This window comes from Halictus rubicundus, chromosome 1 (assembly GCF_050948215.1).
Source record: "Halictus rubicundus isolate RS-2024b chromosome 1, iyHalRubi1_principal, whole genome shotgun sequence".
Taxonomy (NCBI): Eukaryota; Metazoa; Arthropoda; class Insecta; order Hymenoptera; family Halictidae; genus Halictus; species Halictus rubicundus.
This window is the reverse complement of record NC_135149.1, coordinates 22,698,781-22,723,790: the sequence shown is the minus strand read 5'-3', so window position 1 is coordinate 22,723,790 and position 25,010 is coordinate 22,698,781. Positions and strand designations below refer to the sequence as shown.

Sequence of the window (25,010 nt, the reverse complement as noted above, 5' to 3'; positions counted from 1 at the left end):
ATGATGCAAAGCAAGTGTAATACATCCATACTTCTACTTGGTATCATGTAAATAAGGACGACACGCAGTTGTGCAGTAAGTCCTGTTACTACATTGACGGACCCTCCAATATAGTATTATCTTCGTAACTGTCGCAAAAGTCTCTACCGTAATTGTCCAAATTTTATCCCCACCACTGGGGCGATTCCCCTTGGAGCCAGTCAACCGGTACCGGTAATCCATATCGAATCAATCTTCTTCAAATTTTATACACACATGAACTAGACGTTCTTCTATTTGTAAACTAGAACTATGTGTCATACTTCTCAACCCACCAAATCCTCCCCCAAAAATAATGAAGAACTTACAACTTGGAAATGAGACACTTACCATTTAATTAGCAGATCATCTTTGGTAGCATTAGTAGTATACTTACGTTTGATACAGACTTTATCTACTTATACATTAGTCTTCATTTAATAGACGCATTTTTCCCCGCTTAATTGACGTAGAGTTATTTCCACCAATTACTGTGACTAATCGAACACCATTATTTTCACTTCGGTCACACGTAATGTTTCTCATTCTCGTTTCCGATTCACCGAGGAAGCAAGCAATCGAATGAGAGATGACAATTGGGAATTCTTAAAACACCTAACTCCCTTGACATTAAGGGGAGAATTAAGGCTTCAATTAAGGGTAGAGGTCGGTACGACGATCCACAAGATAATGCTATCCTCAAACACTTTTCTGTCTGACAAATTATTTACTTTCTCAATACTTTTACTGATATGAAGAAGTATGTTTCTAGAAGTATATCTTTAGAAAACATTACGTTCAAGTAAAGTTTCTTTATTGTATTATTTTTACTGATCTGTTAGGTCCGGAAACGATTTTCTATTTTTCCATATATAGATTGCTTTACACGTACTCTTCGGGAACCTGTCTATCTTGTAAAAATAGAACACGGTGTACAGTTCGGTTTATGCGAATCTAAAATGGGAAGAGAAAGCCTGCATTATTTTAGTCCTTACACTACAATGTGACCGGATACTATCGAGCCTAGCATTCAGAAAAAAGCTCATAATTTTCAACAAACTTGAAAGAAGGAAGAGACTGCCAGAGAGATCTTTCGGAGGAAACGAACTCTGGAAATACTGAATCAAGTTCTATACGCCTTCCATTGTAATCTCAGTAAAGTACGAGGCGTGCTATTGAATCGAACATTATTGTGTGGAGGAAGGGGGATGAGGAGGAGGACGAGGAAGAGTAGGGAAGAACTTTTATTCCGAGGGAAGGATAATTTCAAGGGAAATGGGTTAAGATTTGCGATGTCGCCGAACGAAACATAAACAAGGGACGGGCATCTGTTTCGAATTGAACAACGACGAAACGTGAATAATATCAGGACAGTACGAACGTAAAGCACACGTCGACGTCGCGCTATTATGCCTCATCTCACCTACTTTCATTTTTATCCTACCACGATTCATCACTCATGCTTCTCTATTGTAGGTCGGTTACACGGAGGCATCAGTTGTAGAACTAGTCTTTGTATTCAGAAATCTGTTATTTTCACTAAACTACTAAACTGCTATGAAATACTCTGCCGTGGATAACATTTTTTTGTTGTGTTGAATATTATTTCATTTGAACTTTCAATTGAGGATATATTTTTAGACTACACATTATATTACCGTTTATAATATCAGACTAAAAATATCACTTGACAATTTCGTCTTCTTCTTGCACATATCCATTATTGATCAATAACATCATTACGAAAACACTTAGTCTAAATATATAATATTGACATCTATTCTTATATATTTTTATTACTTTATTACTGCGACTTTTAAAAATATATAAATTTACATAAAGCGATCATTTATCTGGAGAAATGCTTCGTTTTACTTAATTACTAACTTAATTATAACTTTACCGCTAGTTATAACTTCATACTACATTTCCTGCAAGTGTTACGAAATTACTTTGTACAAAAGATATTCTGTTTCGATAATTAGTGACTGCGTAATTGTTGGGTTTCAGTTCCAAGTAATAATTATTGATTTTCGATCGGTTTCGGATTATCCGATTCGACAACATAAGCTGGCGAGAGGTGTTTACACGCTTCAACGTGCGTACCGTCGGTTTTGCCTTCGTCCTCTTGTACCGTGTTGACGACCGTTCCGTCAACTGCTTTGCCATTTTTCATGGGATTGTCGGTGGCAAGTCGGAAAGAGTCTCTCCCATCAGAATTAATGGTTCCCGAAACGACCGAGTCTTTCGGTAAATTCATCACGATATTGGGCTACGTCAAAAATATCGGATAATTACAAAATGAATTTTAACAACCAAGATTAATGAATATGTAAAACAAAACAAATATGCGAAGTATTTGTATTAGTCGTAATGAAAAGATTTTCTTATTTGATCGTCAGTGCGAAATAAATGATTTCAAATAGCAATTTTTTTATTTTCATTGAAAATCATTCAAAACGAAATTTAATAAACCGAGGGAAAATAGATTTTGATTTATGATACTAATTAGTAGAAAGATTAACATTAATTGCAGTCTTGACAACATGGTACCTGTAAATGCAGAACATGCTCTAATCTTATAGTCGCTGAACTCGGTCTGTTTGAGTGATTAGGAGGAAGATCATGCTGATTATCACTTTGAGTGTGATAAAGGGAACTTCTCGACCTTCTTGGCAATTCTGCTGGAAGCACTCTTCGTTTCTGCTTCGGCAGTTTGCTGCGAGCCTGTCGACAATTCACTTAAAATTAATGGTAAAGATCGTTGATAAAAATATAAATCTGTTGGTAAATCTTTATATGAAATACTCATACTTTAGATGAAAAGACGAAACGCAGATGGAGGAACTGGAGAGGAAAACAGAACAACTGGAGAGATGGTGAGACAAAAGGAATGGGAAAGAAAAAGTAAAATGAAGAGAAGAATGGCGTCAGGAAATGGTGGGGAGAATAGTATGACAGTGGGATTAAAACAAGTAGAATAAGTGGCATGGAAAGTAGAGGCGAATAAATTGTTCAGTATGAATGAGGAGACAAATCTATAAAGCTTTTGTTCTCATGGGTCGGTTTGGTAAACTGTGTATGTCAAGTTGTTTGTTACCAAAATGGCGTCTGGAAACCGAAGACTTCGAAGAAGAAACCGAAGTAATGACGAAAAAATTCAACTTTCGACGTGTTGCTTTGTATGTGTTCGAAGTAGTATCAATTCAATGAACCATATCAGGGTAACTTGCTTCGAATGCGACACTCTGCAAGACGCAAAACACGCGAACTGTTTCAGATTCAAAGAGGAAACTTTGCGACAACGCGAACGAATGCAACATTTAGGTGTCCCTACGTTGCATGCGTCCATAAAAACACAAAAATATTTCTGCCGTGAATTCTGATAGAGACTAACGTACGTGTTTCGCAGAGGGAAAAACAGCGTCACAACATCCAATGTCCACCGCTAATTCAACAAGTGCATACGCCTGCACGCGAGAGGTCAAAAACGTTTGCGTCGCGTACCCTATACATGTTTTTGCATATATATAACAGCGCTGTGGCTATTCTCGCTTTATTAATTTCCTCTCCGCAAAAAGAAAAAAGTGGAATATACTTTGAAAAGGTCAAGAGGGGCACTGGAAGGGAACCACAAATCCCGCGTTTAATTTTCACGGTGTTTTCGAAAGAACTTTCGCAGTGCTCTCGTAAAGGAATTTCTGAAACTGTCTTAAACTTACGAGTACCGGAATACGCCGTAAGGGAGTTTCCGGGTCGAGGCTCCGATCCACGTTAATAATACCGCGAAAAACAATGCGAACGTTCCAGTGCCTATTAATTGGACGCCCGTGACCGCGCTGCGCCACGCCGCGCGCCGGCTTCGGATACGCAATTTACACACTTCGGACAACGGTGTAAAAAATTTAGGCGAACGAAACTTCTTGCCCTGGAAAGTTTCAAATTGGCGAGTCGAATGTGGGAAGTTTACTTGTCGCTCCTGAATGAACTTCCGCTTTCGTGTCCTCGGTGGACACATACTCATTGTGTACAATCTCGGTCAGTCGAAGCAACTTAATCCGGAGAAAAAGAAAATTCTACCGTTGGCATAAACTTTTCTAGCACGCGTGCATGTCAGTATGTCTCGTTCTATAAATATTTCTGCTTCCGTGGATAATACGTAAAGTGGGCCGGAAGAAAGTTCAAATATACGGAGGATGAAGAAGATGTCCAAAGTTTCAGAAAACTTTAAAGTTTTTATTCAATAAAAAATAAGGGTGACTACAATCTTTTTACGAAGTCGTATAATTTTTGTATGCAAATCGATGCATCTTTGTATTCTTTTTGAAAAAGCATTAAGGAACTTAGGTCGAAAATTAGTTTAGAAGTTATGATTTTTGTCTGAAACGCCTATATAAGCGAAACACTGTGCGACGGTAACATGTGCAGGGAATTGTTGTTCAGAATCATGCCCTTGGCGACACGTGTCAAGATCAAGGCCATTCGAGTATCCTCCCCTAGACGTAAGTTTCACCGAAGCATCCGTCTTACGAGGGTTAAACAAAGTAAGAAGTAGCGATAAGAAAGGTATTGTGCTATAGATACAAACCTGCGTATGCGAGTAAAACATCGAGAAATTACTGACGATGACAGGAACCGGAAGAGCAATAGCTAGGACCCCAGCAATCGCGCACATTCCGCCGATGAACATTCCCGGAAAAGTTTTAGGCGTCATATCACCATAGCCGACCGTTGTCATGGTCACCAAAGCCCACCAGAGGCCGTGCGGTATAGTGTCGAAGTCATTATTGGGGTTATCCTGGAGCCAAAAGCAATGTATAATGCAATCACAATTCTTGCGAATGCGAAAATTCATAATTGAAGTCTCATATCGAAAAAAAAGACAATTAAATACGATCCAATTTTCGATTACTCATTACTTTCGATGACCTCGTTCCAACTTTCGCGTCGCTCTTAATGCTCTTAAGGAACACAAATGGCGGCTTTCAGTCGAAGAAGTCGTTGATGCATTTTCGGCCCCCTTTCGCTGTTTTGATGCGTGTATCAAATAGATTAATAGATGATATTAGGACCACTCACATGAGCATCAATCAAATGGTAGTAGGTCTAATGAATAATCTGCGCGAGGGAGAAGCCTACTTCGTCCCTATTACATTCCTCCATCGAAGGAATTGCTATTGTAACGTTCCGATGGACAATCTGATCAAATTACAACATGTGATATATGACACCCTTAACCTTTTAACTGAGTGACTCTTCAATCATGAACATTCAGGGAGACGTAACGTAAGACAAATAAAATTGTCATGATAAATCTTTTGCCATAGTTCATACTAATGTTGATATTATGACATAATAAATTGGACGAATTATCTGTTGAGATAAGAAGGAAATAACGAATTTATCGACAAGTGATAGCAAACTGTGTCATAAATAATTGTGACTGTTAAAGAAAAATTATACATCTTACAAAAGTACAGACCATTAAATAATAATATTATAGTGGGTGTACAGTGTACAAAGTATTAGCTATTAAAATATTTGAATTCTTAAAAAGCTATTTTTAACCAAACGACTTTGTGTAATAGCAACCGTAATGTTAGTATTATTTCATTGGATTACGGGACTCCACATACTTGAAGACGTTCCGCGTAGAAGATAAGACTGGCGAAGACAACGATGCCCAGAACGAGAAAGAAGACCAGCAAGGCTAATTCCTTGGCAGACGCCTTGAAGGTATGAATCAAGATCCTAAGCTCCGGAGAATGCCTCGTCAGCTTAAAGAGCCGCAGGACTCGGGCTATCGACAGGACTTCCAGATACAAGCTAGACTCCGTTAGGAACTCCGTGTAGAAGCTCAACGTCGCTGCTAAGTCGATTGCGTTCACCGGTGAGACGGCGAATCGTTTCAGACTCGGACTGACCTGTAATTGAATCCGTCAGAATGAGGATTTTACTGGCTGACTCTTCATTCTCTCGCCACTGCTCAGTCCCGTTGAAATACAGTGCCCTTGCCAAACACGAAATACGACTTTATATCACCCGTATGCTGTCACGCACAGCACAGTGGTCGATAAGCATGAAAACTGTATTAACATGTAGTCTTATTAATTTATAGTCGTATCATACATGAATATAATGCTACGAAATCTACATATATCTCTTATGTCTGACTTTGTATGACCTTGCAAGTCATTCCGTTGCATGCGAGTGAACTCGTCTTTCCTCGTGTTTTCATATGACAAAATAAATAAATGAAAGTCACCTTCGTTTCACGAAAAATAATGTGAATATCAAAAAATTGACATAGGTTATCGCGTTGCCAGTAAAATATGCCGTTCCTCTAGCATTCGTTTCTTTTTTTCGAAATAATTACTGTTTACGAGAGAAAACGCTGGCCCAATTTACCGTGAACATCCTGTAGAGCGTCTTATAGTATTGTCGTGGAGTATACAGCAAAATCACAGAAATCACCTTATTGTTAGCGTTATAACCATGCTCCCTTTAATCGACAAGCTAATCGGCCTCGACAAAGTGTGCAGGTTCTCCGCGTCGTTTTAGAATTGTTCAGGTTTAATGGGCGCTGCGTATACAGACTTTCGCGAGCGACTTTGTGCGAATGCATGTCCGCTCTTGCAGCAGTGTAGCAAGTAATTTCGATACGCACCAAGCAGCGAATGATAATTTCCAAAGTGAACCACGCGTTGCACGTGTGCTCGAGGTAAAAGAGCACTGGGTACGAATCGACGTCGTCCTTGTTCCAAGTCGATTCCGATCGCAACAATTCCGCATGCCGTTGATTGTTTCTCGAGCGTTTCGTTGTCGTGTGACTCTTCAGGCAGAAACAGAGAACCGAGAGGCAGATGAAAAGTATCGAAACACAGGCTATAGACTTCGCCGTGACGGATGAGTATGGCTCGTCAAAAAGAGCCCAGATCCTTGGCCGTAGTTTTTGCCATCTCGATAAGGTCCCTCTGTTGTGTTCCTCCTCGTAGCCGAAAAGCCGCGCGACTTCCTCATCGCTTAGCTTCTCGCCTTCTACATCGAGCTTGTCGAGTATTGCCAGCGTGGCCTTCGTATCCCTGTGGATGCTGTAAGTACTCCAACAGCACGGTTCCACCTGAAACATGTGGACAGTTTTCGAAAAATTAGTTGCACAGTCGGAGGACGCAGCGACTGCTCGAATGATTAGTGTGAGAAATACACGTTCATTTACAAGCGGCACAGATGGCCCGTCGACTACTTAGCATATTTTTCGAAGAGGGCTTCCCTTTTTCCGCCGTTTCCAAATGACCACGGAAAAGGGGGCCATAAAATGGTAAGCGAGGGCCCCGAACGGACAGAATGGGTCCTGGCGCATGTGCAGGCCATCCGTGCAATTGGCACTACACTTGGCCTGCGCCAGTCGAGGGGCCATAAATTAAGAGGCCCATTTTAGGGTACCGTGAGCGCGCTGCTCCGGGAGTCATAGTTTTTAGAAGTGCACTAAAACGACTTGAGGGAGTGACTTTCTCCTCCACGGATCAAAAAGACCCTCCTCCCCCAAGTCGCCCAGCAAATAGGGATGATTTGATTTAGGGATGATGAAAGTTAGGATTCAAGCATTAAGATTTTTACGGATTCGGACTGTAGAGTGTTTTCGGTGTGTCGAGATTTTTAGTGCTCGAGTATACGCGACACGCTGACATTGTACTTAGCGGAAATCGTACAAGTGTGACGGTTTTAATTTCGGTCCGGATATAATTAATAAAGCCTAGTTTCTTGTCTATTCGGAATCCTCGACTGTTTTGTGAAGTGCCCTCTTTTACCCTCGCCGTTCCTTTAATAAAAACAACAATTAGGGTACTCGCGATACGAGGGTCAGTCAAATATAAACCGGACTTTTCCTCTAATTATATATCTACATATCTCTCAAACCGTTCAGAGGCCAGAGAGCTAGAGAAGGAAAACGGTCTGTGATTCCTAGAGCTTCTAGCTCCCTGGACAATAGTGACGATAAGGGCTCGGATTCGTGACCACTCGCACTCGTACGTACTAGATATGCAACTATGCTGTGCCACGGCTGAGAGTAACTTTTATTACGGGATGAAATGAATATTTATTTAATTCCTGCTTCCCACAATCGCTACTGAACATTTTTATTTTGCACGAAGATTCCCAGTCTACTGATAAGTGCGAACAGTGCAAGAGAATCGATTGTTTGATACGGAGGCAGCGATATTAGTGAAAATTGGATAAACTAATTCAGCGCTGTCGCCCGGTATGTCGCCTCCATCACACATAGCTTTTGAACGTATAAGCACGCTCTGGTTCCTGCTCAGTGTCAGTCAAAATGTCGAAGTTTTCGGATGTACGGTTCAAATAGCATGCTTTATCGAGTTTTGACTACGGAAAATGTTCCTTGAACAGATTCATCCTACTATGCACGCTCTAGAACATGATAAACGTATTTCAGAAGAATGATAGAGTCTTCCTGGAATGGTGTTTCAGGAACTTATTAAACAATGATAGAAAATGTCCTCGTATCGGAGATGAGTGCGCCGAAAACTAGTCAAGAGTTCCAAATACAAGATTCAAAGAATACTTGATTTTAATTTTTGCAAGAGAGAATTCTTGAAATCGTGTTGGTTAATACGAAGCTGACTTTGTTCTTAAATTTTTAAATGGTTCTATAATTCCCGTGAAACTGCGAGGCACGAATAAAATTGAATCCTGTCGGTGGCGCGGCCGGCTGACGGAAATCAAGTATTTAGAAACGATTAACCTCGGTACACAATGGTGGACAGAAATGGCAGGTTTCGACGAGCCAGTGCTAAATGGCGAAGAGGCCATATGACAGCAGTGCCTTTTTCCTTTTATTTTTTAGTCGTTACGCTCATCGTTCCGTTCTAAAAAAGCCGGGGCTACGTGTAGTCGTCAACCGAAGTTGAGAAATAGAATAACGTTGTTGCACACCGTATCTGTTACTCGCGTTTATCTCCTTTCGTGTTAAATGTTTTTGCGAGTTCAATACCTATCATACTAAAAGCGCTTCAATATCAGGGTGCCTCACCTCGGTAATGTCGAGACAGCTCTTCATGCAAATTCCAATTTTCATAGCTTACTTTGTGAAAATTGGAACGAGGGAAAAATTTATTCCGTTCATTACAATATTTCCTACAGAGAATATGGAGGAAACATAATATTAACTTTTTGTCGATAAATAGATTTCCTTGTATTTCATAAATTTACACATTCTGTAATTGTTTAAATATCCGTGTTCCAGCGGTATTCTTTTTTTTTAGATATAACCATACTTACAAGAGAGCTTAAAATTGGAATTGCTGTATATGAGTATTAGTAACTTCGGCGCTAAATGGTTTTTGAAATGTTGATAACATTCGTCTAATCTGGGGTGTCCTCGCCACACTTTACGACAATAAACTTCTTTTGTTTCTTCGCCTGATCCTACAACATCCGGATAAAAATATTCCTCCATGATCATCTATAAACCAAAGTATAGTTACAGAATCGTCTGGAATTGTTTCAGAAAGTACGAGGGGAGGCTTGTAGCGTAACCAATCCTTCAAACCTTGCAGTCCGAAGTCCAAGTTCGCGAATCGCAAATCGATACGAGACGACAAGCTCAAGGAACCGGACTTGGCAATCAAAGACTAAGAAAAGCTATTCGTGATCGATGTTATAGTCTGTTACAAAGATAGGCCGATCACTTGGTACGTAAAAAGAAAATGGCGAAATACAAGAGAACGATGGAATACAGCTGCAGAAAAACATCCAAGTGTAAATAAAGTAAAAGAATAAGAGGAGAAAGAAAATGTCGATACCAGTTTCAATGATAGTTGTCATATTTAGTTTCAATGATAGATTGAATGTGGTCATCTTATGCAATGGGCAGTTTAGATACAGATGGTCGTGAAAAATTTGAAAAGTAATCATACTCTTTCTGTCTGTACCTTTAGGTCAGAAACACACTGTACACCTAATTTAAGAGACATTTAACAGTGTGCTTTAGAAGAAAATGTCCGAGGTTTTATTGCCCTTTGATCCAGATTAGTGACTTCATAGATGGCAACCCTATTCATAGCATGTGTTACTTTCGATCAGTATGCTTAGTGAAAAGTATGTAATCAATAAATCAAAAAAGGAGTATTATGTAACACCGCCGATAAAAGCCTTTGCTAATTAGCCCATTAAGTCTTTTTTAATTGCTTTCCGTCAGCATTAAGTTTTAAAATGTAGTAGAGTATTGAACAGAACGTTTATGCGTGTAACTGGATACTAAATATATTCAGATTTTTTACTTGTTTTTAACGGAATTAGGAGTAAAGAGAAAACCTGGTTGGGATTTAGTTTTCCGTCGAGTTCGGAACTTTTTGTTGAATTTCATGATCCTTTGAGCAAACAGTTGCAGCGATTGTGATGTTGCGTTAATACCAACGATATATGTAACAAGATATGAAACATCGCGTTTCAAAGCTCAGTTTGAACGTTTAGTAAAACAACTCAAATCCTTTCAGTATTTTGTAACGTTAAACAAACGGAAGGCAATAAATCTAAAAATTCGTAGAACGTAACAATTTTTTCGTAAGAGTGGAAAGAAAGTATGATTATTTATTATAGACATGTGCTATCAATTATACTAATAACAATTGCTTCATTATTTATAGAAAATTTAATAAATATAAATGGTCTTCCCTCTCCTGTGTAAATGATTACAGACAAAGAAGTTCCTATGAAAGTCCTACAAAATATTTGAATATCAAAATTGTAATCACAAAAATGTAGAATTAAACTTGCTTCTATCAGAAAATTATTATAAATTTATTTATTAAAAATTCATTGGTGCTTAAAAATAAGATTACAGTTTGCAAAAATTGTGATACTTATCGTATACATTACTGTTTAAACTATCTCTTGCCCGCCACTGTATATTGTAGGTTATTATGAAAGAAGAACAAGAGTTAACAAAAAGTATAGGAGCAATATTTTTTCTTTTAAAAAGATCATGTTGATCCTCGAAAGAGAATATTTAATTTTATGATTCTGTTCGAGAATTTTTAGCAGACGCAGTTCCAAAAAATTCTGAAAGTAGGACCTCTGCTCGACAAAGTAAAATTTATGTTTCTATTAATTACTTTGTTATAATTATCTTAAGAAGCGATATAATTACTGTATACCTGCAATAACGATAACATTAGATCCTGTAGTTATACAATAGTTATTCCACTATGTAGAAGAGGTGGTAAATAGTGTATGTATTTATCACGCGTGCAACAAAAATTGGGGAGCGGTGTTAATTATAATCCACGCACAGAAGAGTATTCAAACAGGGAGAAATTAAATAAAAATCAGGTCATTTTATTTGCTGTGCGAAGGAAACATGGTTAATTTCAGTGTTTCATTATCAAAAATTTCATAAAAATAATAAATGCATAAAATCCACTATATTTATTATATCCACCATAGTTATTTCCAGGAGCTGAGTATGAATACGAGTATTTTTTTATTTTTTTCTGATTCTGTAAAAACCATCTGTGCAAGCAGTAAAGAAAACAGCAGACCTGGTTTGAATCCAAACCCCAAAAATCGAGTTCCTCTTCGAACAGCGGGCCGCAGACATCTGTCGGATAATGGAGTTTTCCCGTGCGATAGTAATTCAATACTTGTGCAAAAACGCCTGGATGGCGGTCGTAAAAGTACTCGTTTAAAACTGGATCGTAATTGGCCAAAGCTTCTGTTAAACGAGAAAGTCTTGTCGCTGGTATTTTCTTGAGCGTCGATTTATACGTTTCATGTCGTATGCCGCCGACATTCAGTATCACTCTGTCATTCCATCTGCCGTCATCCAGTTTCCTCATCCTCCTGGAGTCTGCTGGTTCGCATGATCGAAGGAAGCGAAGAAAGCTCGCTAGCAGTCCCAATGCGAGGCTTCGGAACAGCAACAACTGCAAAACCGAAATTATTCATTTTAATAAAGGAAGTGAGATGAATATTCTACTTTCGGTTAAACTTCACTTCCTGGGAACAAAAATTTTGCACTCTTTTTTACACAATCCTGTAGATTTTGACGCGAGAACTCCAAAAATGCAAGTTTTAAATCACGGAGTTCACTCGTTCCAAAATTGTACGCGTGTAAACTTGAGCGATTCGAAGCGTTTTTGACAGGTGAGATCGCCTCCTACATAATTATAAATACTATCTCAGTATATTCTTGCATGTCTCTTTTTTTTTTAATTAATGCCTTTAATTATTGCATAAAATAGACAAAAAATTATATCGAACATTGTAATGCAAAGGGATAAGAAAACAGCTGTTATCGCAAAGATTTCAGTAATATAAGGTCATGCAAAAATCTGATTTGTTTTCTTGCGATTCGGAGGATACCGTTATTTTAATTAATTAGTATAAAAATGTTGAGAATATAAAAAGTTTGGAATATCTACACCATAAGGGACGCAAAGTATGTACATTGTACATACTCTCTTACTTTAAGCTTGTTTGTGAATGGCGAGTCAATATTTTCATCTAGCTTCGTAAGCTCGCAGCGTTGGTAAAGTAATCAATATGTACTTTGCGTTATTAAATTTACAGCGTTCAGGAGAGAGCTTTCCAATGCAATATCATATAATTATAGTAACTGTGCCTAATGATTCCGAGCCAAGGAACTTTCCATAATGGAAAATTTGTTCTGAATTGGTCCGAAAAACCGCAAAAACCGATCAAGATATGCAAAATCATGCTTTATAAAAAATTTTCGCGAAAATCCATTTCTGTAATGGATTATATCTTTTTACATATGTCGCAAATTCAATGACGCAAACGATGTCCCGTAGAGCAACAAAGTACGTCTGAATCATCGCGCGAAAATAAATTCGAAATGTGAAATAAAATGTTTTCGCTCGGTGTTTTTAACTTGAAAAATGATAGAGATATAATGGTACGCTGAGTACGGAGACTTGAATTTTTTTTAAAGTTAGATCAATTAGCTTGCTATATGAAGAGAAAACGAAAATTTTGAAAACATTACTATTGCTCTGTATTGCGGAGAAAATACTAAAAGTTGTTTCTTACAACGTGTTTATGCGGGCCTATATTGAAAATTTAAAAAGCCTAATTTGTAGATCTGTATTAATTATATACATTCTGGAAATTTCATCAAAATCGGACAACATTGCAATGAGCTATATACAGACATTTTGAGACATTTTACAGGGTGTCCCGGGTTTTCCGGCCAAACTACGGGAGCATATTCTACAAGTAGAAATAAGAAAAAAATGTTACTTGAAGTTCGGTTAGAAACGCTTCGTTACAAAGTTATAAACAAACGAACTTGAATTTGGTAATGGCGGATTTTACTTCGCAGAGTATGAAAGGTCGAACATGTTTATCTATTCGTCGATAGTTATGATGTTTACTATCTTGGAGTGATTTGCGAAGTACAATCCGCCGTTGCCAACTTCAATTTCATTTGTTTATAACTTTGTAATAAAGCGTTTCTAACCGAACTTCAAATAACATTAACTGACACATATTTTCCAAATGCAGTTTTTAAATTTTCCATGCAGTCCCAGATAAAAAAAGTTGTGAAAGATAACCTTTAACATTTTCTCCACGATTCATTTCTTGAATTGTAATTTTTTCAAAATTTTTTTCTGTAAATTAATTGTGCTAACTTTTCAAAAAAAAGGAAAAATCCAAGTTATAGGCCAATATTAAAAAAGTTATCGTTTTTTTAATGGTGGCCGAATATTACTGTGAGTCACTGTACGTGTGTATCTGACTATAAATTGCGGCCAAACGGGTCTCAATATAGACCTCTGTTTTTGTTCAGTCTTGTTTATAAATATGTGTAACACTGTACAGTGCTAGTCTTCTTGCACAAAAAACTTGCGTTATTTTTGAACAAACCAGACACGCTAAGATTGTTAGGATGATGTATGTTAGTCATCTACTTGTTGAATTCAGTAGAATTAGAATAAATCAAATAAATATCAACACTTTTACTATCAATTTTTAATGAAACGTTTCTAAATTTCTATTTATACATTTTTCCGTATTTTTTATTTCCAGAACATACTAAAAAATTGGATCGTTCAGTCGTGACTCACTTTCTATACAGAAACTGTGATAATCAACTCTCAATCAAGTGTCATGCGTCATTATCAAGCTTGTATGAAATCAATCTATCTATATTAATATTATTGCATATCAACCCATTATGATCCAACGTTGCATATACGCAACTGTTCAGTCGGAATTTATTTTTACTTAAATTTACATTATAAAACACTTATTTAAACAATTATTTACACAAAATTCGTCTCATTTCATCGTTTGGAACTCAATGGGTTGAGTACCTTGATGTAAAGTTACATATATAAAATTTGTTGTGCAAAAAGTAACGATCCAAAAATCAGTCAAAATTAATCAAAATCGTTTCCTGTCATTGTTTGGGATTTAATGGATTAAGTAGGTACTTACACATAAACTAACACGTAGAGAAGTTACAGTTTGAGGAAAAGTAGCACGTCTTGTTACACGCACCCACGCATATACTACACTGATATTGAAGTCACAGTCCACAAAACTCGAAACACTAATCGTCTCCAGCAGTTCGCGTTAGTAACGGTATGATGAAAATAGTTTGCATGCAGATTCATTCATAGACGACTCACTAGTAAAAACACTACCGATGAGTGTTCCCGATCGCTCGAAGACCGCAGGATTCTCGAAGAAGAATAACCCGATGCGCGAACGTGGTTTCCTGTTCTATAAATTCGGCCGTGTTTATTTGCGTGGCACGCCGCGAACGTTTTAACGCCGCGCTAGGGAAAGACAGCGGGAACGTTTCATCCAGGAAATATTTGCTTTCCCACCAAAACTCATTTACCGTCCATTTTCCGTAAAGATAACGCGAAGTCTGATGAGGTTATTTTAAGGTGGCCTGAAAACACCACTTTTCCTTCTATTTTGATAGTGTCGAAACGTGATGCAATGTTTGGGAACTTAAGGGGGACTTCTTGTGTAACCTCACTGGGAACAAGATTTTTGAAACTGATTTGAAACTGATTTTTAAGAATTTCTTTCGAAATAACTGACATATGAGACTAGAATTTTTAGGTATATAAACAGATAGTCTTCAAGTACAAGAAGTTCCTTTTTAGTTCACTTCTTCTTGTTATTTATTGTATAATACGCACGTTTTTAGAAACTATATTTTTTAAACTGGCGTGCATGATAATTAAAAAATTAGCGAAATAATCGACTTCGGACGAAGTTCATTCATTCTTTTACATATTTCTTTGAGGATTGGTCCTAAAATAGACCTAAAATTTAATTTTTTATTTGTAATATTTTTTTGAACAATATAAATTTAACTTTCCATATTCTTCCTTCGAAATAGGTTCAATCACAGCATAAAGTATCTAACTTTAAGATTATTAGCTAATAATATATGTATGCTGATTTTACTCATCTATAATAATGTTTCCTTAGCTTATTTTTATTTACAAATTAATATTACCTAAAAGATTCAAATAAACTGAAAAATTTTAAATGAAATGATAAAACCTAGGTTTGAATTATATTTTACTGTGCCTACGAAAATTCAAAAACTGGGTCTTTGTAAATACTGGAATTATAAAACCGATTTATGTATGAACCTTAATCTCGACAATTGACATTATGTACATGTCTGTGAAATTTCTTTTATGTTTCATTCTTACCGCCATAATTTTCTTCATCCCTCTAGTGTTGCACGGTGAAACTGATGCAACAAGAAAATCCATCGATAATAACGTCACACAAAGTCGGTACATCAGAGTGTTTCTAGGCTGAAGAGCGTCTGACCTCTAGACTAAAAATGTTGTACTAATATTAGAACAGTCACAGACGAGGTACAGGAGTAGACCAATCACCCAATGTATTTTTTTGTCTCACGTCCTCGGGGCTCTAGAGCCTCCTTACCATTTTTGTGTCACATCCTACCGTATCGGTCGTAACTAATATTGTGGAACTAATATCACAGACGAGATGTAGGAGTACGCCAGTCACCTTATTATACTGTTTCGTGTCGCACGATATGAAATACCGAGTAATCTTAATTAGAAATCTTAATGAGAATCGAGTATCTTGTATACTTCGAATAATCATGCATAAAAGTTACTTTGACATGCTTTAAGACATGCTCAAGACATGCTTTAAAAGTTACTCTGTATCTCGAGTACTATTAGCCATTTTTACTAAAAAGATTAGGTGGTAAGATAGCCAAGAGGGTATTCGACAGCATCATTGGTAAGAGGAATTCTTATAATCGTTAAACAAGCAGAGACAATAAATTTACAGGGTAAATTTATTCATGGTTCAAAAGTTATTCTGCACCTTGAGTTCTATCATCTATCTTCATTAAAAAATTAGGTGACAAGATGGTGAAGGAAGTGCTTGTCGACATCATTGGCGAAAGGAATTGTTATAAACATTTGTTTGGAACTATAGCGACGGAAGAAGGTATGGAAGTTGCGATAGGGAAGGACAGAGAGTAAGCGTGGACTGTATGGTATTAAATAATATATTATAACAGGAGGTGAGGTTTATACAAACGGCGAGATGATAAGACGGTAGATCAAGTGAGCCAAGGACGATGGGTAGCGGATTTGATATTTTGGAATATGGGAAACGATGGCCTACGCGACAAGTATGACATCAGACGTAAACAGAAGGTTTACGTCTGCGTTCATTCACCCGGTCCTGGCCTCGAGCTCGACCAGCTTTTTTTCGTGAGGAAATGCTTTTCGCATACCCCGGCTCCCTGGGGAGAGCCGGGGTTATATGGGACTGTCTCCAGGGAGGGGGGGGGTACCCCTGGGGACTACCCAATAAAACCTCACGCCCACCTAAGCTAAAAGGGGAGGTGCCTGGATCACGCGAGTATTCAACAGGACACCTCCCAGCTAACATCCTACCCCAGGGAGGGGGCGACCCACTTCCATTTCCTACGCTGTAAGACCCCGGGCGGAGGGACCCGCCCGGGTCCCCATCTCTGGAGCCTTCGGATTGGGTTTCCCGAGCCCCAGCTCGGTCCGACCACAGCTCCCGAAGTCTTCGTGCCCCGCTCGGAGCCCGTGTCCCGAGGGAACCAGCTCCGGTCGAGGCAAGAAGACGCCGCCACCGGAAGGAAGGCCGTCAGAGGCGCGATCCGGCACGCCCCGACCCTTCCTACCCCACCCCCCACGGATCTCCCACCCCTAGGGGAGGGACGGACCGCCCCCCCCACACCCAGAATACTTCCGGGGGGTGTCGTCCCAACACGGGGGGAGCTATGCTCCCCCCCGGGGGCCCGGGTCAGCTCGCACCCCGAGCCGCCGAATCCACCGCCCCCGATGATGGGGGCACATCAGGACGCGGGGAATCTGCCCGCGCTAACCCCACTCCGCCCCCCTCTCTCGGTGGCACCAGTTGGCGCTGGGGAGACCACTACGCCCTCCCTTCCGTCACCAACTCCCTCTTGGGGGGCACACGTCGGCGCGAGGGACGTCCCCGCGCCCACACCCTCCTCGCGGAGCCCGGGTCGCGCTCCCGGGCCCGCTCCGCGGCCTCCTTCTCCGTCATAACGACTTCGGAGAAGGAGGCCACCGCCATCCACGACCTCTCGCTGCCGGCCATGTGGTCGACCACGGCCGCCAGCGAGAGGTCCCACCCGTCCACTGCGGTTCTGAGGACACGGCGCGCCGCATAGTGGGCAATTTGGACGAAATCGGATTCAAAATCAAAGAACTTTCGATAGAAATGAGGTAGAGCGATGAAACTTTTTTTAAATTAAAGCTGAAACTTTGTAGAATATGGGAAAAATAGGGAGATTATTACCATCCAATCATTTCAACGAAAAAATGACTTCATTAGTTTTTGTCACAAAAATCTATTTTTTGCAAAATCCTGAGGTCGTAGACAAATTTTGAGACCAGATTTGAAATCAGCGTGAAAAAATCTATGGGAAATGATGTATAGTATGTTAAAAAAAAATTTTTTCCGCGCGTGGTATTGGAAAAACCAAAATTTTCTTGAATTTGTGCGCGTTTAACGAATTTTCTCGAGGTTAAAAAACGTTCGTACTACAATCTCTCTATTTTTCCCATATTCTACAAAGTTGCAGCTTCCATTTAAAAAAAATTTCATCACTCTACCTCATTCCTATCGAAAGTTCCTTGATTTTGAATCCGATTTTGTCCAAATTGCCCACTGTGCGCCGTGTCGTCATCTTCGCCGCAGTTGTGGCACTGCGCAGTCGGCTCCCGGTGCTCGACCAGCTGAGCTATTGTCAATGTCGGGACACGGTCCCACCGAGGCAGTTCTCATATGGATGTCATAAACTTTGTGCACAATTATAAACTTTAATAAACTTTTTGTAATCCACATAAGAACTGTGGTGGCCCGAAATGGTTTTTGCGTTACCGGAGTTACCGGTAATGCCTGCAATGATTTCGAACAACATTAAACAGCCAGACATAATAATTTTAACAGTGAACTGCGTACGATAAATTAATGCGTGCGAATATTCACTGTCGCTCAATCGTGGGCTGACCGGGAAAACATTTATGCCGAGAATCTGTGTAGCAAGATACATACACAAGAACACAACTTTGCGTTCGCAACAAAGGTAAATTAAGAAACCGTCCGGAAAATTGTTGATAACATTGTAAATTATTGTTAATTTTTTTTTTTAATGGATGAATGCATTCTACGCTTTGAAAACGGAAAAAGTTTGAGAAGAACTATACGCCTCAAACGAACCATTTGGTTAGGAAAAATGGTAAAAAATGTTTTCAGGTCAAAATGCACATTGCTAGAGTTTTTGTACCTTTAAACGTCTATTGTGATCATGCATCATGAAATCAAGTATTACATATAGCGATGTTCTTATTTCGAAATAAAAAGCGTCGTCTTATACCGGAAAAAAATTGTACATATTGACGGTCGCTTGAGTTTATCCCCACCGCGACCGGTCACGAATGACTGGCATAGCATACGGAGGGTTAAAGGGCCAAGCTGGACGAGGTAGTCAAAAACCGACCCTCGAAACAATAGCTTCATCGCTTTACTTGCGGCTGACAGTCTGCATAACCCAACATTTGGTGTGCAGGTGGTCAGCACGTTTTATAACACGGGCCTCTAGGACCGTTTTTGAGAAAATTACCTTAACTATGTCTTGCGTAAGTACTCATTATTAGAGCTTTAGTTCGCGCACTCAACAGCTAACCGTAATGTCATAAAGCGTTGACTTACAAAGGTTGCATGGCAGGATCATCCGACGGTCCCCGGTCGGTGGGTCTCGGGCGACCGGGGATCAGGGTATTCTCACTAATTCCCCATACATTGAAATTCATGGGTTTGATAGCTTCCCTTGTTAGTCAAGGTTTTTATAATACATAGAATTTATGGCAGTCACCGGTTCACTTGTGATTATTCGCGTGTATGTATAAGCACGATGACTGAACAACTGGCAAACTGAACAAACTGGCCCTTCACATCTGACTGAAACATGACTGTGAGAATATCAAGTGTCGTACAATATTGGAGTCATTATGCTTGTTATTGTCTGATAAATATTTGATTCTCTGAATCAATACTGTGTCCTCACACTTACTCATAAATAATTTTAATCTCAGTTTTTGTGAAAATCGTCGTTGTCATTGTCACGAATTATAAATGTTATCAAAACCTATAAAAATCATTATTACATCATTATTTTGTTCAGAAAAACGAAGATTTAACAATCGCCCTAAAAAATTAGACTGAACTAAATTACATTAATATTTCTACTTTAATTTGTTAAATTTGTTCACTTAGAGTAAAGCAACTCAGACAATCAGTAAAATAAGATCAAATTGGTAGAAAAGTGTCGAGTATTTTTTCCAAGAATAGAAACGCGCAGAGCACGGTCGTGACATACCGGTATTCATAGTGTTTCCTGTTTTTCTGACATTTTCTCGAGTTCGCTAATCAAATCGATCGAATCCGAGAACGGAGCTCTGTATTTCAACAAATTACAGTCACTTTCGAAAGACAGACGAGCCGTCAGAAAAAATTCAGACAGAATGATAGCATGAATACAATATGCCACCGAGGTGTAGTTAGATGATGCAACAGAATCTTGGAGCAGACATTGTTTAGCATCGGTTGTAATGGAAATATTTCAAGGAAACTACAAAATCTATCATTCTGTGATGTGTCTTTGTGGACTGTGGCCCTACGATAATTCTATTTTGGCAAGGATTCATAGAATCGCGTTTACTCTGCTTTTATTGGGATGTATGGTGACCCAGGTGATGAGATTCAATTCACTGTAGGACGTTTAATTAGAATTAGTTTGATTAGATCTACGTAAGGTTCCCTTTGAGCGTTAAGCGATTTTTCTAAATCACTTCGAAATTCGAATTAACGAATTAACTTTCTAGTTAACTAATTTTCCAATCAACTAATCTAAGAGCAGCCGCGCCTATCTTGCTTAGAGGTCACAAGTTGAGACTTGTAATTTTGCAATAAATAAATCGGAATTTGCACTCCAGAGTCTCGATAATCTCTGAATCAACTCTTTGTCATCCAATGTACTTCCATCTATCTATTAAATTTATTCCTTTTTTCAAAGAATTAGATCGTCCGCATTCTTTTGTGAAAAGTGTATAAAATACTTTTCAGGTGATGACGATAAGAAATATAAAAATGTCTCTGAATGAAACGATTGGAATGATATCGTTCGGTGCTCAATTGTTATTATATTTTATACGATATTTTACGACTATCCTGACTTTTCCAACGGTAAGTTAGAGAATATTTTTGATAATCATGATTATCTAATTCTTTTCATATGACTTCAGACGAAATACGTGCTTGACAATATGCAAAACGATTTTATTATGTTGAAAGATCCTATAGAAGCGGAGATGTTGTTAAAAGATTCTGTTTTGGCAAAACGCATCCTGTTGGTATACGTCGGTAAAGACATTCGACAAACAGTTTACACAGACTTATTAAGTCTGTGCAGTTCAATAAACGCTAAATATATAAATACTCAACCACATTACTTCTGTAATATATGAGCCCCTTAGTTGACAAGTGAATTAAGTCCACTTTCTTAATAAGGCACTATCGGAGCAGAATATACATAGCTTTATTGTAAAAGAATAAATTGAAAATGTAGTATTTCTGATAGTATAACTTGAAACAAAAATCACACAATTCGAAACAATTTGGATTGAAGCCACTATTCTAGAAAATTTTACGATCATTTCATTTACGATGTAAAATTGAGTTTTACTTTTTATAAACAAAAACACAAAGTATAAGTAAGTTGAGTTGATAAATAAAATAAGCATTCATAAGGCTTTCTATTTCAATAGCAAACTTTTTTCGAATTTTAGACTTATGCCACCTTTCCAACTTAACGAATTACGCACTCAATAAATTACCACTTTGTCTTAAATTTGTATTAATCGCCCGGGCCGATTGACTAACGAAATCATTTTAATTTAAGAACTACTTTATTCCGAATTTTAGGTCTGACGTGTACAGGATCATTGTGTGTAATTGGAACATTAGGAATATCCACATTCTTGCAATCGGACATTCAGATTCGATTTCTGTATCTTTTGGGATTTTTTTACGACGAGAAAAATTTGCGGACTAATCTCACTTGCTGGCACATCGTAATTTCAACAATGCATGGTTTGTTAACAATGATTTGCTCGGAAGGAACCGTCACTGTTTTGGGCACTCATTTGAGTGGATTGTTAGAAGTTTGTAGGTAAAATAATTTTCCCAAACTTACCACCCGTCGCTGTAATTTTAAATTTCATAATTATTGACATTACGAAAACAATTTTGTGAAAATCATACTACAATAAGCTGGAATCAGCTCTAATGTTTATAAACAGTATTATAACAAAGTTATTATAATGACTTCAATATTACATATAGACTGTGGATTTTATGCATTTATGACAAAAATGAGTAATGTGAACAAAATGCAATTGAGAACAGTGAAAACATTAAAAGACTTTAAGAGTATTAACATATTATTTTCACTACATTCGAATTATCAGTGAGAAATATAAATTTATATTTAGCTTGTGTGTCTTGCAATTGGGGCACAAACTTTTTATTTTGCATAAAGATCCGCAGTCTAGTTATGATCAACTTATTAAAATTACTAGAGGAAGAAACAAATATTTACAATTTGGTTCCAGTATCTTGCAATCGATGTAAATAATTTTTATTTAAAAATCCGCAGTCTAGTTATATGTCTAACATATTGACTCCAGTCTTTCCAGTATTTATTATATAATACACTAAAAAAGTGGACAATATACCTTTGTTAGAAATTACATCTCTTCTTCCTCTAGCTATCGAATGCGAAACGCAATCGACGAAGTTGCAACTTCAAAGATGTTGAGGAGGATAGATATACAACCAGCTGTGGATATACATCGTCGAGCTATTCAGTTAGTATCTTATTCATTCAAATATTATTAAACTGCTGTATTATCGGTCTATATTTTATTATAATTGCATACTTTATTTATTTTGCACCTTTCAATGATCAACATCCATTACGAATTCGTAAACAAAGGTATAGTAAAAAATACATGGACGACATGATGCTAACGTCTATGACAATGATAGTAGTGGTTGTTTCGTCGTTCGGTGTAAATATATACCGAGTGAGTATCACAAAAATTAAATAAATAGAACTCGAGAATCAGTCACGAAAAATATTAACCATTCTATCGAAAAAAAAAAAAAACATAATCAGACTGTTTTTCGTATGCCGCAGCTTTATATCAGTATTACAGAAGTGAAAGAAATTGATGCAGTGATTCTTGCTCTGCAATTCGTTTTAGCATACATGGCATTCATAATCGGTAACAATTATAGCGGGCAGATTGTGATGGACAATAGTATTAAGATGTTCGAGGAAATGTAAGTTGCATTTTTTCGGGAAGGTGTAGCTCAATTATTTACAATCTCAAATGAATTGAATGGAACAGAATTATTAAAAAATTAATTTTAAATTGAATTTAAATAGTTAACACTCGTTTGGCGACGCTCAGGTTTGCAAAGCTGGACGTAGAATATTTGTTTCTTTGTTATTTGAGATTGTTTATTATTCTTTAAATGTTAGAGCTTACCATTAAAGCTTTTAGTTTTGGAGAACAACCATATGTTGGGATCCGGAGGTATGCAACTAACTCTACGAAAAACGTACTCAATCAAGAAAATCAAGCCTCTGTGATCATAATTAGACTGCGGATTTTTATGCAAAATACAAATTTTCTGAGTCAATTATAGAAAACAGAAATTGTATGAAAGTGAACTGTTTCTTTTAATAATTTCGATTTAATATTTTAGACAAATTAAGTATGACGATATTCATAAATTCTTCTAATGTCCTCACTGTTTTGTATTTTTCCCATTATCATTAATTATTACAAATGCATAAATTTCACAGTCTAGTTAACTATTCATGTATATACGTATCTATACAGGATGAGTTAAAGGTGTAGGATACATTTAACTGTACCACTTTACGCATAAACTATTTATTGTATAACAAAATATTTTTAATGAAAGTTGTTTGATACTGAGCATACGAAATGATCGAATATTTTATACCAGAACTCGTATCTATTTATCCGACAGTCTGCCATTCGAGTGTTAAACAAAAATCTAAAATATAAATACATGATATAAAAAAAAAATATATTATAAGAAAATAATGCACCGACGATGTTGATTGAACCAGATACAATTCGTTATGGTACCGTATACCAATAAAGATGCAGAAAACGGTACTATTCACATTCATGAACGCTCAGAGTTTAGTAGCATTTAATTTGGCCGGCTTGTTCATTCTATGCTTGGAAGGATTGGCGATGGTAAAAATCGACTGTATTTATATTCGCTATTATTTATATTCTCAGTTCCACATCTAATAAATTCTTGTTTCAGATGGTAAGTTCATCTTTCTCGTATTTTACTCTGCTTTGTTCGGTGCAGTAGAACATTTAGAAATCATTGTTGTGTCTCTAGTGATTATATTTATAATATTTGAAATTAAGTATGTACAGTAGTCCAAATATCCAATGGAACTTTTCTAAATATTGTTTAGAGTTCTAACAATACTTCCTGCATCTGAATAAACACGGATAATGGAACACTTGCTTTTTATAATTTTTTAATTTTTTAATCATTTTCATTTTTCATTGTTTGAGTATGATTCAGGTGACTAGTTTAACAATTTTCCCCTATACAAGGAATTCTAGTATACATAATAATAAATAAATAAATAGTTTAAACAATATCACAGGATAAAACTGTAATCTTAAAAGTAATTACAAGATCTAACTCCTAGTTTATAAGAATTAATGCTACCAAAAAAATAAGAGTCTCGCATTGTGTTATTTTAGAGCACAGTCTCCTGAGTGCGTGTGAACGATAGGTACTTGAGCGTCCAGATCGCTCAAATGTACAATATGTCCGACTACAGGTGGGAGCAAAGTTAAGGGATGGTTCTTTAAGACAATAAAAACGAAAATGAAAAATAAAAAAATTGCGATTTCGGCTTCATTTTATAGTTATTATCAATTAAAAATCCGCGTATAATGCGGCAACCCGACCAACAGAGGTGTACGTTGCTTATATCATAATGGCGCGCGACAGTCACGTATCAAGACCATGACCATGTCCATGTCCATGCAATGCAAATACAAAACTTTTTTATTTTTTATTCTTTTTGCAGAACTTTTACCAACATATTTGTGAGATGCCCCTGGTTCAAAATGACAAACTCGATAGTTTTTCAATCATATTTAATTTACTAATACCATAGCGAGTTATGATCTTACTTTAAATGAGAAAATATGGTTCGATTTATGCCGTATTTAGACCCAGTTTAGACTAATATGGTGATTGGTCTACTCCTACTCCTATACCTCGTTTGT

The 25,010-nt window shown here is 37.5% G+C and overlaps 2 protein-coding genes across 6 annotated transcripts; one reads left to right on the top strand and one right to left on the bottom strand.

Moving 5' to 3' along the window:
- Positions 1-442: 442 nt before the first annotated feature.
- On the bottom strand, positions 443-19,528 carry LOC143357764 (potassium voltage-gated channel protein Shaw). 3 transcript variants are annotated; one of them, XM_076794376.1, is made up of 9 exons: positions 19,297-19,528; positions 9,399-9,502; positions 9,319-9,364; positions 9,071-9,174; positions 6,686-7,138; positions 5,655-5,942; positions 4,607-4,816; positions 2,572-2,745; positions 444-2,290 (listed from the first exon to the last, which is right to left on the bottom strand). In XM_076794376.1, exons 4-9 carry the CDS (start codon positions 9,113-9,115, stop codon positions 2,042-2,044), a joined length of 1,419 nt encoding a protein of 472 aa, XP_076650491.1. In that variant the 5' UTR covers positions 9,116-9,174; positions 9,319-9,364; positions 9,399-9,502; positions 19,297-19,528; the 3' UTR covers positions 444-2,041. The 3 variants fall into 3 exon arrangements, with proteins under 3 accessions (XP_076650474.1, XP_076650482.1, XP_076650491.1); XM_076794359.1 differs by lacking the exons at positions 9,071-9,174; positions 9,319-9,364; positions 9,399-9,502; positions 19,297-19,528 and adding exons at positions 11,580-11,963; positions 14,500-15,563 and having other exon boundaries at positions 443-2,290; XM_076794367.1 differs by lacking the exons at positions 9,071-9,174; positions 9,319-9,364; positions 9,399-9,502; positions 19,297-19,528 and adding an exon at positions 11,580-12,144 and having other exon boundaries at positions 443-2,290.
- Positions 19,529-20,014: 486 nt separating this feature from the next.
- On the top strand, positions 20,015-24,561 carry LOC143359638 (uncharacterized). Of its 3 annotated transcripts, XR_013083143.1 has the most exons (10): positions 20,017-20,336; positions 20,710-20,829; positions 20,889-21,006; positions 21,568-21,814; positions 22,413-22,511; positions 22,640-22,730; positions 22,844-22,989; positions 23,813-23,945; positions 24,019-24,397; positions 24,477-24,561. XR_013083143.1 is itself a non-coding variant. In XM_076797803.1 (9 exons), the coding sequence occupies exons 1-9, from the start codon at positions 20,196-20,198 to the stop codon at positions 24,067-24,069; spliced, it is 1,146 nt and encodes a 381-aa protein (XP_076653918.1). In that variant the 5' UTR covers positions 20,017-20,195; the 3' UTR covers positions 24,070-24,554. The 3 variants fall into 3 exon arrangements, 2 of the variants coding, with proteins under 2 accessions (XP_076653999.1, XP_076653918.1); XM_076797803.1 differs by having other exon boundaries at positions 24,019-24,554; XM_076797884.1 differs by lacking the exons at positions 23,813-23,945; positions 24,019-24,397; positions 24,477-24,561 and adding an exon at positions 23,096-23,262 and having other exon boundaries at positions 20,015-20,336.
- Positions 24,562-25,010: the final 449 nt, after the last annotated feature.